This window comes from Metopolophium dirhodum, chromosome 7 (assembly GCF_019925205.1).
Source record: "Metopolophium dirhodum isolate CAU chromosome 7, ASM1992520v1, whole genome shotgun sequence".
NCBI classification, from domain to species: Eukaryota; Metazoa; Arthropoda; class Insecta; order Hemiptera; family Aphididae; genus Metopolophium; species Metopolophium dirhodum.
The window spans coordinates 26,627,947-26,643,436 of record NC_083566.1 but is presented as its reverse complement, the minus strand read 5'-3'; the positions used below and the strand labels follow the sequence as shown (position 1 = coordinate 26,643,436).

Sequence of the window (15,490 nt, the reverse complement as noted above, 5' to 3'; positions counted from 1 at the left end):
ATCAATAGACTGGTGTGAAACAGACTCGCAAATGTTCAATACCTGTTATATTTCACTATTTGTTTAGTAGCGAACTGTACGTCGACTAAATAGTGATTATCCTGTATTTTATAGTTATTATATGTATATTATATATATTAAAAATGAAACAAGCTATCCCATATCTGTTTGAAACGATGTAGCTATGTCACATGTTATTTACACATAGTAAAATATTATTTATTTATTAATTATTTAAAATAATGTACCTACCTGGCTACTTTATATTTTAATGCCGACAGCTCAACTGTGATGATCTAAAGGATTAAGGAAGATTTTATCTATACTTTATTGTATTAGGTATGAATTAAATTATAAATTATGTACTATATTACTATAATTTAACTTTGGTTTAATTCAATAAAAATACAATGATTGTACAAAAATAATATCTAAAAACTGTACAAAATATTATAATAGAATAGTTCAAAATTTACAACAAAATATTTTCATTAATAATAATAATAACCATATTGCTGATGGATTGGGGCAATTCTAAATTGTCTGGCTATATTAATAACCGAATCAAATACTAATGTTTTAGCATTTGAATTAAATGCATAATCTATATGACCGAATTTATTATGAGGAATCATTATTGTTTGGTAGACGTTTGGTAGAACCGAGATCAGCTTGTGTATAGTCTGAAAACAGAATAACAAAACAATTAGTTTTAATTAGTAGTTTAATTTACACTTAAACCATTGATTAAATATACTTAAAACAAGGATTTTAATAACCAAATTAAATTTGTTATTCTATAATTATTTACTATTTAACAGATACTTACACCGCTGTCTACGACCCTGTCGTTCTTGCTGTAGTACAATACAACGGGTGACGTGACTTTCCTTAGATTGTATTCCGGCGGTTTTGGTTGTCCATATTTTTGCAAATTCTTTTTATGTCCTAAATCGTAATGTTGAAATTTATCTGTGAAATCACAACAATCTAAAGTTAATACCACGAGACAATTTGCATTATTATTTATAGATTTTCTGAGGGATTTTCTGAAAATTAAAATGTTAACGATATTTACAAATAGTTGAAAAAAAAATTAATTTAATCTTACCGTCATTATTGCATTAAATGATTTAACTTTAATTCATCAAAAACAACTTTGCAGTAGAAAACCATAAAAAAGTAGAAAAACTGGTCAAAAAAGCAAAAATAACCAGAAAAACTGGAAATAAGCATTTTTTTGAAAAATCGATGAAAAAAGCAAAAAAAAAGCACTTTCAAATTTCATAATTTTAACGTGTCGTAACACGACATACATTTCCATAGCACTCTGCTACATTTTAAGTCAACCCATAAAAATAAGCAAATGCTTTAAGGCCTGAGCCCTGAACTTATAATATTTAAATGGAAATTATAAAAAACAAACATAGACCGGTAATTTTGCCAAGTTGCAAAAAAATCAGGTTCTTAAAATTCCAGTTATTTTATGTGGGAATCAATCAAAATTAAATTTACTCCATATTGGTCCTTTAAACATTTTATTTTATTTTTGAAACTGAACCAATATTTACCATAGATACATCCATACGCCACACAGGATGCAGGTGTCTAGCTTGGGGTAGTAAAAGAGTTTTATTATAATATAAAATCTAATTTTCCGCTATATCTAATCATTACAGTACTGCAGTAGGAAAAAATGAAGGTCTTTAATGATTTACTGTAGGCGATTCAAGTATAAAACGCACTTATTTTAAATGAAGAATGTCAAAACTAAGTAGGTAACTTTATTTTGTGGAGAAAATATTTGAATGTTGATACTAAAATTAAATGTCATACGCATAACGCTTCACAGTTCTGTTTTTGCGCTAAATTTTTCTTAAGCAGCTATATAGTTTACCCGCAGTTTGACGGTAGGTATTAGCGAAAAATATAAGTGAATAATACATAATAGAATTATCATATTATATACTTACTGGCTTTGATCATTTGAAGTAAATGGTCTATACTGTTCAACGATACGCCCGCCCTCGAGTAAGTCAATTTAAAATCCAGGTCCATCTGAAATTACATAAAACCATAAAGTAATGCATAAAATGTAAATGGCCGGTATATGCCGCTCTAATAATGGTGAATAAGTTACTCGTCTTGCTAACCTATAGTTACCTATCACAATAAATGCTATATCAAATCGGTTGCATACTAGCATGTCTTATATACCTATTACCTACCTACCTAACAATGTAATATGCATAGTTGTATGCTACGGCTATATACTATAGAATCTATATAGTATACCCTATAGTGTACCCTAGGGTATAAAAGTTAAAACTTTTTGAAAATATTGTTTTAATATAATTTGATGAAGTTTTTTACTTTTTTGAATGTCACCATACATTTTTAATTTCATATTCCAAAACAGAATATTATTCAGAGTATTTTAATCTATAAAGATCAAATTTCGGACTAGTAGTTCATTAATTATAACTAGAGCACGGATTTTTATTCTTTAAAAACCAACCAAATATACAAAAAAATCCAAGATATCCAAAAAATCTTAAATATAATATGCACTAAAAAGTTAGAATATGCATGAAAAAATTAGCAAAAAATATATTTTTGAGTATTTAGTTAAAATTATGGAACACTGTTATAAATACTTTTCTTTAAAATATCTGTTTTGTAGGTAGTTTTAATCTATAAGAAAAAAATGGGAATCAATTAATATCAAAAATGTGTTTTAAAATAAATGTACTTAGGATCCTAAATAATTTGTGTTTTTTTGATAGTTTAAATCCATAAGGAAAACTTTTTATACCTATTAATTTATAGTTTATACCAGTACAATACCTATCTACTTATTAATTTATTTCAATATTAATCGAAACTAAAAATATAATATTTTAGATTCTGAGTGAAACGATGAATGTATTGATTTTACAATGATGTGCGTTTTTTTTATTTTTTTATTTTTGTGTCTGTGTACACGATAAGTAGTCGAAATAATTATTGGATTTTCAATTTCAGTATCTTTTTCGATGGTAAAGTGAATATCGTTGGTGCATTAAGGAGGTCAAAATTTAAAATTTCCAATAGTTTTCAAAAGCGCCGGAAAAACGGGAATTTTTACGCAAAATCGGTTTTTCACACAATAGATTTTGATTTTTGGTGTAACTCTAAAACAAATGTACACATGAAATTTTCACTGGTCATTTATATTGACATTTCTGTACACGGTAAAATTTTCAAAATATTTTGATTTGTTTTGAACTAATAAGGAACATTTTCAGTTTCCAATTGTATTAGTCTTTTTTTCTAAGGATGTCAATAAAACTTTATTTGTTGGGTAAAAAAGTTTGAAAATTTAATACAAGGACATTTGAAAAATATTAAAAATCCTTAGTCACTGTTTTTTTTATAAGCATTTAAATTTCAAAAAATAGACAAAATATGGAAAATTCACGTTAATTACCAAATTATTTTGAGTTAAGAATTCATAAAAATTTTTCTTTTTAAATCTAAGATTTTAAAATGTAATACAAGATTCCTTATAAGATTATCTACCTTTATCAAAAAAAAAAAAAATGTCAAAAAGAAAGTAAAATTAAATTTTTACGAGCGTTTGAAGTTCATATTTTCACAATATTGGATATTCATTCGATTTCTCATGTAGCGGTTTTCTTATTTTATTGTTATTCAAAAACGAATAACTATAGATACAAGAAAATTTTCTTGAATGTTTATATTTTCATTTGCTAAACACCATAAAATTTTAAAAATATTTTGACTTTTTTTGAGCTGCTTATGGGCATTGTCAGTTTTCAATTTTTTTTGTTTTCTTTCCTATAAATATCAACAACATTTTATTTGTTGGGTAAAAAAGCGTGAAAACTTAATTCCAGGCTCCTGATATATTTTTACATTAGCAGTTGAAAAATATTAAAAATACATATGCACAATTTTTTTGTTATAAGGATTTAAAGTTCGAATTTTGACAAAATGTATCAAATTTAAAATTTAATAATTATTTTGTAGTTAAAAATTTATAAAATTTTCAAATTTTATAGCTAAGGATTGAAAATTTAAAACAAGGTTCCACGTAAATAGGTTATATATAAATTACTTTATTCACAATAATATCATCAAATATATTAGCAATACCATTGATTAAATATACTACTGTATATTTAATCAATGGTAATACCATAGGCTGACTGACCGTTTTCGCTCAGAATCGGTTTTCTTATGCAATGATATTATATCATTGAATTAAAATTTAACACCATCCATTACACTGACCCACTTGTAACCTACTGTACAGCAGAGCAACATCCACTTACCCACTTTTTTTTCTACATTACAATAATAATTATTTCAAATGTGTCTAAAAAAACAAAAACCGTCGAAATATGCACTAAAAGATTAAATATAAACTTATAACTTATATAAGTATTTAATGTTTTGATGAGTGGACAACATTTTGTAATACCCCTGTAACACTACTCCACGTCGCCACTCATCTAAACTGTAAATGATTAGGTATAAGTATAATAAACTACTTGTCCGAAATTTGATCTTTTAAAAATTTGAAGTTTAAAATACTCCGAATACTATTCTGATTTGGAATATTAAATTTAAAAAGTATGGTGTCATTCAAAAAAGTTGAAACTTCAAAATAATGAGTGTAGACCAGTGGCGTAGACAAGGAGGGACGTGTGTGGGTCAGATCCCCCATTGCATTTTTATTACCTTGGTAAAAATTTTTGAGAGGGTAAGAGATTTTCCAATTTTCTCCTCCAATGATCCCCCCCCCTTCAGAAATCATGTCTACGCCACTGGTGTAGACACTTAAGTGGATCAACCTAAGAATGTCCAGTATTATTAGTTATTACTTATAACTTATTACTATTGTAGGTTTTCAAGGCCGTACCTGGAACTTGGGAGATTAAGTGTTCACATCCCTCGAACTATGTAAACTTAGAAATTTAAATTTAGTTTTAATTTTAGTTTTTTTTCATAATATTTCAGTTTTAACTTTTAAACCATCCCCGGAAATTTATCCTGAGTACAGCCTTATAGCCTACAAGTTGTAGGTACCAATTATTTTTTTAAGTTACCTACCTAATTATTTATATAGCTTCCTTACTTATTGCCGATTATAAATTCATCATTATAAAATTATATTATAATTGCTATTTTACAAAGTACCTAGCTCATATACCATAATATGTCGAGTACCGTTTTTATCTTATTTCAGACATTTTCTCACACATTTTGCCTTTAACGAATATAACTAAACTGCCCGCCACCATATTGTTGTCTTTCAATTGACATCCAATATTCTGATATATTTGTCCAGTATAAACTTGTATACATCTATGCATTGTTAGAATTTTTAATAAAATGGGTATCATACAGCACTAACGGCGTGGTGACTGATGAAAGGGGTAGTAGCATACAATAAGACGTGTGCGTGCCAATAAGTCAAATTGCCCATTTCACAGTCGTTGGACTACTTGAATTGTCTTATGTAAAAAAAAATGTCCTATCTGGTTGTTTTCATCGTCAAAATATTGGATTTTTCGTAATTTTTTCTCATATTAAATATTATTATTCGTGAAAAATAGAAAAGGCAATACCTATAAGTATGCTGAAATTAGTACAGAGCAGAGACGGTTTTTTTGTTCTCTGAGAAGTAATTATTTAGACTTATTCTATTTGATTTTACCCGCCTACAAACTATCCGAATAATATACAAATACAAAATTACACAAAGTTTGAGTGTCGTCCGCAAAATGTTACGACTTTCGAAATACTTACAGTAGAGTTTCCAGAAGTGTCGAATCCGAAAAATTCAGACAACAAAGTCACACACGCCTTTAAGAAAATTGATTTCTTATTACAGAACAGCGATATAGAGTTCATTGTCCAATGGTTCCTTGAAAACAATTCGTGATTCTTGATGCTTCGTGATATTGCCTGCAACAATGGCGTGTATTGAAATTATTAATTTATCATTCAAACTTTTAAAACGTCAGTTTAATATTATTATCTCCGTGCGTATCGACCTTAAGTGCTAAAATATTATTGATTGGTATAGATCTAACATTATATGGGTAACAATGTAACATCAAATCGTGATAAATTCGAGTGTAAAACCGCTGTAAGCCCGTAAATTATAAAAGAAATATTTTTCGACCATTATTCTTTACGAAGTTCATATTTTTCTAAATTATATTACATACCTATTCTAACTATATTCATACAGCGATTTGAATAATATATAGCTGAACAATTTCTACACGTCATTATTTTTCATACAAAATACAATTTACTCTTATAGCTGTTTAATAAAAAGCACGTATCTTGTATTCTGCACTTATAAGTTATGTTAAACGACAACTCTGCTGACAAATATCCATGGTTAGAGCCATTGGCGTAGGTACATTATGGTAAATTCTTAGAGGAGGGCAGAATGTGGTATAATAACTAAAAATCAATTATGCAAAAGACACTCTACATGTCAGTGTCCCCCTCAGTAAAATATCATTGTATTAAAAGACTTTCCTCTGCTGTAGCCTGTATAATACTGTATGCGTATAATGTGCCACTGCTGCAGAGTTGGAGACGTGGAAAAAAAATGGACACCAGCTAATATGACTAACCAAGTAAAATTCTCCAAATTGTATGCCTATCCGTAACAGTAGAGATTTGATGTTGGTGAACGCCAAGAACGGGGCCAGATGATAGCTGACGATGATCTTGTCGTTGTACTCGGGTCTTGCGGACGCGGTGGCCAGCAAAATGGCACTGCTCAAGGAGTACGTCACTAAGTACATTTTATCGTACTCCGTATTGTTGCACACGTAATCCATCATGGCCGGAACATCGTAATACGCCCATTCGTCAATGCTGCAAAAAAAAATGGATATCTATATTATAATGATTATGCAGATATTATACAGTGGAGTCGTTATAAAACGAAAACTCTAACGACTAAAATGTGTTTCTTGCATATAGATAATATAAGATATATTCTAGATATATTCTTATATTATCTATGGTTTCTTGCCCCTCGAATGTACGCACAAGTCATATCTGAGGCAAGTATATTTATTTATTCTATATAACTCGAAAAATACACAAGTAGAATTTATATTAATTCTCCTTGAGATTTGAGTTATTGAATATAATTTTTATAAGATATCTATAATTTTATAATATCGAGTTTGAGTTAAAGGTTGGTCGTAGAGCGGGTTAGGTCTTAGGTCCGCAGCTCGCTGCAGTGGTATATATAGTCTATTAGGGATTTTTCCTCAATATCTTTGACCAATATAAACAGCAGGGGTCGTGTGGGGGCACGGCGATGGCCGATTATGTGTTATAATATAATTTTTGTTTTGACATAGTTAAAATTGGATTTGAAAGTATCGCATCCGAAAAACGATTCTGAAACAGTCGCAATATATAATTCGTATATCGTATTATCAAAAAGTAGTAACCATCATATAACTGTATGTCTGTATACAGTATATTATATATTATATATATTATATGAGTAGGTATATAACAAGAAACGAGTAAATATATAATTAACTAGGTACCTAATTACAATACTTAAACTACTGAAACTAATTACCTATATGTACTACCCAGACATTATTTAATTACATTTTCAGCTATTAAGTATTTCTATTAGACCCTGCATCCATATTATAGTACTCAGTATAATGTAGGTAGGTAGTAGGTACAACGATCGCCTGCTGACGTGGGTACTATAAATAAACTATATAACAAATTTTATTTTAAATACTCATTATCATTCTAAGCGCGTTATTCAATTTTTAGCATAATTTCAGGAACGTTCAGGGTCATTCGAAGAATTGATAGGAGCGAAACCCAATCATCGAACCAGAGGCTACTCCGTGGTCCTTAATCCACGGTCACTAATGATACGTATTAAATATTATTATATGTTATGAAATCATAACCCGCAATTTGATGGTATAATCATAATCGTTAATAATTATTGTTCATGCAGTGGCTGTCGGCTGAATATTGTATTATACCTACACAAAAACCAGACACGTGCAGAATTTAAGTACACACTGTACACTAAACTAGTATAATAAGTGTATAACCATACTGCAAAGTAAAATGTATACTACTATAATTAACTATAATGATGTAGTGTGCACCATACAACCATAAAGACGGTATGTTGATATCATGATGGTATGTGTGGTCGACTGTCGGTATAGCTGTTGCCCGGCAAACATTCCGAAAATAACAGTATATAACGGTAGGCGGTATATGGTCATGCGAAAATCTGAGAACCGGTTTTATGCCAAAAAAAGGACTTGCCCTGGGGGCTTGGTACAGCGTAGTACGTATAGTTTTTATACTTACTATATTACACAGCCACACAGACATTAGCTATATTATTATTAGCACACAGTTATAATAGTATGTAGATACAGTAAAAATCTGCAACAACATGTAATACAATCGTCAACCGAAGAGCATAAAATAATAATAATCAAAACACTTGTTGAGCTTTTTAGCCAACACACTTGTTTCTCGAAATATAAATCTCTATAAGCATGGAATAAGGATACAATAATACGACCGACTATATGATAAATGATTGTCATAAAACCATTTAAAATCAAAAAAATTTAAATTGGCACGCAACACAATCATATTAATTTCACGTATATCAATTTGTAGTCCAATCGAATTCAATGCAATCGAATATAGGTAAGTGTAGAGTTACGATTCGAATGGAAGTTTCGCCACATTATTGAATTTTCATTAAGAACATGGTTTCGTTAGTAATTTATAATTATTATATATATATATATATATATTATTTTTTTAATTTACCTGAATTTCCAATACTCCGGATCAGATACATTGAGATGTGTGTGTTTCTTAGAATATATGTTACCTCTAAAGTCGCCCAACCAGACGTCGTAACCACTGTTAATTAAAATCGAGGCTGCGAAAACCAAAACAGAATTATTTTAGATTTTTTACGAAGCACAATATTAATACCAGACTACTTCTAGTGTTACCTACGTAAATCATGATCTCCGTCTCTTAGTAACCATTGGTCGGATGCTCCCATAAGTGCATGGAGAAGCAAAAATGGAGGGCCGCCTTGGCCTTTGATGTGAAATAAGTTAATTATATATCCATCTTCGGTTATTACTGAATGCTTGCTATACGATTGATGACCATGGTTTTCAATGAGTTGACCCTAAAAAAAATTACTGACGATATTATTGTTTATAGATTCCTGTAGTAGTGCCTACATTTAAAATGATTTATAACGAACGTACTATATTATATAGAACACAGTTGCGTAGCCAAAATTTTTCTTTGGTAGTTGAGGGAGGGCTGATAATGTGTTTACACAGAGTTGGTTTAATTAGGTTTTTGCATTTAATCATGTTTATGCCGAGGTTTTATTTTAGTTTCCTGTAAGGCTATACAAATTTGTATTTTAAGTAACTTTCATAGACCATAGATATAATTTTTTTTCTCTATTTTTTTTTATCTTGTAAACAAAATTTCTACCAGAAGGAGTGCTTCGATTTCAAAATATAGTTTCTTATCATTTATCAAATTGGATCAAGATGGACTTTGAAGAAGTTACTTTTCGATTTTATCAATAGTTTTTTAACGCCACGGGAAAAATCACCAAAATACCCTATTGCTAAGCTATATTTTTTCTAACGCTTTGTTTACCACCATAGAAACGAATACAATTTATAAATATTCCCTAAAAATTTGTAAATGTATGAATTTATATTTATTCAATTAATTATTGAACATAAACATAATTTATGAATCTAATTTCAAATTATATAATATTATTTATTAAACATACTACATATATAAATATATATATTGCTACATATAATTACTAATTGTTACATTGATCCTCCGCTCAGAACCGTTTTTTATTGAATGCAATAATTGCATTCAAATCAAAATACTGTAATAGTATACTATTGGTATACACTATCCTTGTCCGCGAGGAAAGGGGGACGATGGACAAACTTCCAACACCGCTGACATACTCCACCCCGCTGCACTTACCCGATTTTTTAAATTTGTAATTTAAATCTTATTTTTGTTTGATAATAATAATGATTAAAAATCTTAATATATTTTCATTATTTTCACTTAAATCGTTAAAATATATCTCTTATTTTATTCTTTGGACGAAGTGGCACAGTGTTGGCGCGTTCAGGGGTATGCAGAAAGTATGACATTACAACAGAGCCTTTGCGCTTCGCTCTTTTTTAGTACTTTTAAATTATAAGACATATTTGTGACTACACAATAATATTATATATATATAGGGGGACGAGGTGGCCAAGCGGTCTAACGTGACGGATTCGGCACAGCCGGTCCGAGTTCGATCCTCGACCACCGGGCGGCATTTTTCTCCGTGCAAGTCATGGTGTCCGGAAAACAAATGCCGCCATCCCCCACCCGGACATGGCAGATACCTACGGGTGCCCAATCAAAAATTCTGCCAAACCCAACACACACGTGTTCCTTCCCCTACCGACACTAACAACCCACAAACAAACCACTACAGCTAATGGCCATAGTTGCCGAAGCTTAAGATCAATAAAAAAAAAAAAATAATAATATTATATTCATGATATCTATACGGAAATATAGTTATTGATTCAGTTAATAGTATTGTTAAATCAAGATATATTTAGTTCAGATATGAGAGATTGTATAACCACGATAACATATTTTTTATACGAACTGGCGACCGGTGAACAGAAATTATAATATTATAGTAGTACCTATATTTATAAATTTATAATCAATGGTATTAATTATCGCATTTAACCTACTGTGAGATTAAGAGTGTAAACAAAATAAAATATATATCTGCGTTTCAAATTTTCATGACATATAGATATAATTTATAATATAATATACATAGGTTATACATAAAATAAATTAAAAGTTGACACTCATTTACTAGTATCGTTTATGGAAACATTTTTTTTACATAATAAAACAACATTTATAAAAAAAAATTAATTTTTTTCTATTGCTTAAATCGTTGAAGTTTCTTAAGATTTACTTTTTTAAATTACAATTACAGCATATATTTTTCATTTTATAGGTATTCCGTAGCAGAATATTTTTCTGTAAACTTCAATGTATAAACAACAAATTTCGAACGAGATGTATAATTTTTATTAGATATAGCTTATAACTTGTAAGTTGTAAGTATCTAATGTTTATATGAGTGGTGAGAAATGTGCTCAAAAAAATTTTGGTCCACTCCACTCATCTAAATTTAAAATATTTACTTATAAATCATAATTACCTACATCCTCGTTCAAAATTCTGTTTTTGAAATTATCAGAAAATATTTATCTTCGTAATGAGATATTCAAAATATACGTCACATGCTGTCATTTAAAGATAATACATTTTTTTTTTTAAATGATAGCAATAAAAAAATGGCAAAAATATATTTATCTTTTTCTGAAACGTTATTTCGTTATGACTTTGAATCAAGTAGAAAACGAGTGGTCTGTTCACATTTAAAATATTTATACTGTATATCAACACTCACTGTACTTAAAAAACCGTCGGCGCATCCTCGAACAATCAATGAGTAAAATGTCAAAATACCCGCGACAACCGCACCGGCCGACGGCACCATCGCACGTGCAACGATAACGCGGGTAGCTAACGTACTCGGACGAAAACACTAATAGGTACCTACATAACTGGCTAAACCATTATTCAGCTGCATGACCGTAACTGGGAGCGATTTGCAGAAGCGGATCCTAGACCATCATGTGTTGTTAGCCGTTATAGGTCTATATATTTTCCATGGCGGGGGCCGTTTCAAATTTATCGTCCGCAGCCATAATATGTTAGCCCCTTCCTCCGTGCCGCGAGCGTCGTGAATTATCCAAAATATTTTATCATAATATTATTGTTGTTAATATAATATATCAGACTATTGTTATAGCTATATAATATGTACTAACGGTTTTCTGGTTATAATCAGCGTGCTTGAATTGGGAAAAAAATAGAAGTGGAATGCAAAAGTGTAATAATATTTAAATGTCTTATTAATTAGAATATAATTAGAAAGTGTATGCATAAATATTTTTAAAGAAGAGGGGCACTTCTCCCACCCCCTCAATTTAAGCACTGGTTATAATATTATGTAATTATATATACCTACTTTCATTAAGCGGCCAACCATATAATATTATAGTACCTATATAATGTATTATAATGTATTATACAGGGCATTATAATATACTATACTATAGGTACCTATATAAGCCAGATATTATACATACTGGTTAATATCATAATTCATCTTTGATTTTTGATTTTATAACTTTACTTTTTAATTTGCTTTATACAGATCAGTACTACAGTGGGCTAAAGTAACCAACATGTTCCGCCAAATTAAAATTTAAATGACAGACTTTTTATTAATTTAAGATATAATTTGTCTAAAAAATGTATTTGATATCCATCTTAACTATTCATAAGTATTTTATGACAAAAGACTAAAAGAGTTGGATAAAAACCTGAATGCTACACTTCTAAAAACGTAAGTTATAGAATGTAAGTTATAGAATGTCTCAAATTAAAGAAATGCTGCACAACACGAAGAAAAACCAATTAACAATAAAAAATACAATTTGAATTTGTCTGAATTCTCCAAAAACCTGTTTATTCCAGGCTGGTCAAAACCAAACACATTTATGTAACCTAGCCTTGGGTAGCCACGAGAGGGTCTCGTAATAGTGGTAAATCCAGTGTTCAATTTTTGATTCTTGTTTTTTACTAAGATCTAAGTTGTCTTACCACTAAGACATTAGACTACAAGAACGTGCAACAAATATCTATAATGATTCATTTTTTCCATTTTGCGGAAAAATTATCAAGTATAATAGTAGTACGTTTACTTTACTCCTTGTATGCTTTTATCAAATATACATACTGGTAGATTGTAACTTTTTTTTGTTCGAATTAAGTCAATATATTATATTAATAATAATAATATAATATAATATATAATAATTAATTCATCATAAATCCTACAGAGTAAATATTATATAGTTCATTGTAATAATATTTTCACGTGAGTGCCTACCAACTTTTATTTGTACGTTCATGTCTGATTCCATTAACTCCTTTACGCTGAAATATTAAACACTATTTAATCATGTTTTGACAACCACAAAAATATTTTTCAAATCAATAAATAATATTATTGTAAATGTTCACAGTGGAAGGTAATGCAACTAATTGATGAATATTATTGTTTATCTTTTTACACTAATACGTATCATACCAATAAACTAATTTACAAGGTATTTTATAACAGTAAACTATATATTAAGCTATGTTATGTTTTTATGGCCCTATTACAGTTTCTCCCTCGCGTACATGTCGGCTGTCGTAAGTACTTCGTAAGTATTATCATTATAATCAACTTCAAATGTAAGATTCACAAACAAATCAGTGAACTATTATCTATATTATCTTTTGTCGAAAACCTATAGGATTAATTAATTTTGTCTTTAAATTTTACCAATTTGCATAACCTAACCAGCCAACCAAAATAACGTAATTTGTTCAAATCGGACGGTTTATACAACAGAATATCATAAAAGGATTACAGGTTATTATTACATATTATTAATGTTTAAGACGATAAACATCTTTTTTTTTATTTAAGGAAATACTTACAATCTGTAACGTATAAACTAAAAATGTACAATGTCAATATGACACCTAAATAAAACATTTTAAGTTCAGATTTAATTAGTTATCCATGGCGACTTAACCTTGTATACCTAGTGTGAGTATAGTGTGACCAGACGACAGACGTCCAAATTAGTAAGGATTATCACGTTTTCCGCTAAAACACACACCATTACCAGTCACAGTCACCACCAACGAAACCCTCCCGACTCGAGCAAAACATATTTTTTCACGCTTACATATGAGAAAACGCATGTGTGCTTACACATCAACAACTTACATATCACTCAAGTGACCGATGCGTATATTTTATCAGCACATACGTACAACAGTCATATCACTTGTATAATATTTTTATTTTACCGTGTGCATACACACAGGCATATAACACCACCGCCATATATTATTGTATAAGTTATAATATCGGAAAATTAAGAACTATTAACAATATCTCTCATTTCAGCAGATACTTTATGCGGTTTATTACCTAAATTTAGAAATATACAATAATTAACGTCACATCTGTAGTACCTATCATACCAACATCTTTATCAATTTAACAATTAAAAATTTTCATATTATTAGTCATTTTCCATACAGGCTCATGCTACAATGTGCATACATGTGGGAACATACATAGATTCTTGTTATTGTATGTTTATATACACAATACTATAAGGCTAACCTATCCTGAATAATATTGCAGATACTTATATTTTATTTAAGGAAATACTTACAATCTGTAACGTATACACTAAAAATGTACAATGTCAATATGACACCTAAATAAAACATTTTAAGTTCAGATTTAATTAGTTATCCATGGCGACTTAACCTTGTATACCTAGTGTGAGTATAGTGTGACCAGACGACAGACGTCCAAATTAGTAAGGATTATCACGTTTTCCGCTTTATCCCGCATTCACAAAAATAAAAAATTTAAATTTGTATGAAAATATATTTTTTACTGCGTAAGGATTTAGTTATACAATCAACACCATTCCTGTAGTGACTACTATCGTCATTCAATCATAAATTATTTTAATTATATTATAACTACCTACTAAGTAGTATTAAACTGTTATTTTTTTACTATTTTACTATTTATAAATATTAATTTTACATAAAATTGACTGGCGTAGTAATTAAGTAGTAAGCTTTTTATAGTTTTTTATAAATTTAGTTATCCATTAGATATTGGCAATTATTAAAAACTTTTAGAACGTGTCCTCCTTTTTGTCAGAAAAATTATAGCTACACTAACCTTCTAAAATGCGGATATAGCAACTCTGATAATATGTTATAAATAGTTCCCTCGAAATGAGTTGTATATATATTTATATTATTATATAATTGTGCTTACAATACTTTCATAGGTAAAACAATGTACAATGTGAACCGTAAAAGGTAACTAGGTAGGTAGTAGGTATTGGTATTTAAGTGTATTAAATAGTTTGTCAAAGCGAGAAGTAAAATCTTCATAATGCCCTATTCGTATGAGTTTTACATCTGGCAGTTCAACCTTGGTGGTATTAATATTATTTAGCTCGAATAGTTGCTTTTAAAATTGAATAATTAAACAAAAGATACGTTATAATATATAAATGGATAAACAATATACCTAATTATGTGGTATTTTTATTTATTATACGTAAGTCTATACTTGAATTGGCACGGACTCTTTGATAATAATTATGAATAGAAT

General features: G+C 29.4%; 1 protein-coding gene across 4 annotated transcripts in view; it reads right to left on the bottom strand.

Annotated features, from left to right (window-relative positions):
• Nucleotides 1–374: 374 nt before the first annotated feature.
• LOC132949687 (lipase 3-like) overlaps nt 375–15,490 on the bottom strand; it is a 24,511-nt gene continuing 9,395 nt past the window's right edge. Inside the window, exons 1-8 of one of the 4 annotated variants that reach the window (XM_061020685.1) lie at nt 11,621–11,995; nt 9,079–9,259; nt 8,884–8,998; nt 6,663–6,909; nt 5,818–5,976; nt 1,974–2,058; nt 830–972; nt 375–683 (exon numbers count right to left, since the gene is read on the bottom strand). In XM_061020685.1, the coding sequence (XP_060876668.1) occupies nt 492–683; nt 830–972; nt 1,974–2,058; nt 5,818–5,976; nt 6,663–6,909; nt 8,884–8,998; nt 9,079–9,259; nt 11,621–11,710 (1,212 nt within the window). In that variant the 5' untranslated portion in view covers nt 11,711–11,995 and the 3' untranslated portion in view covers nt 375–491. Of the gene's footprint in view, nt 684–829; nt 973–1,973; nt 2,059–5,817; nt 5,977–6,662; nt 6,910–8,883; nt 8,999–9,074; nt 9,260–11,368; nt 11,565–11,620; nt 11,996–15,490 lie in introns of those variants that run through there. The other 3 variants (XM_061020688.1, XM_061020687.1, XM_061020686.1) reach the window with 3 other exon arrangements.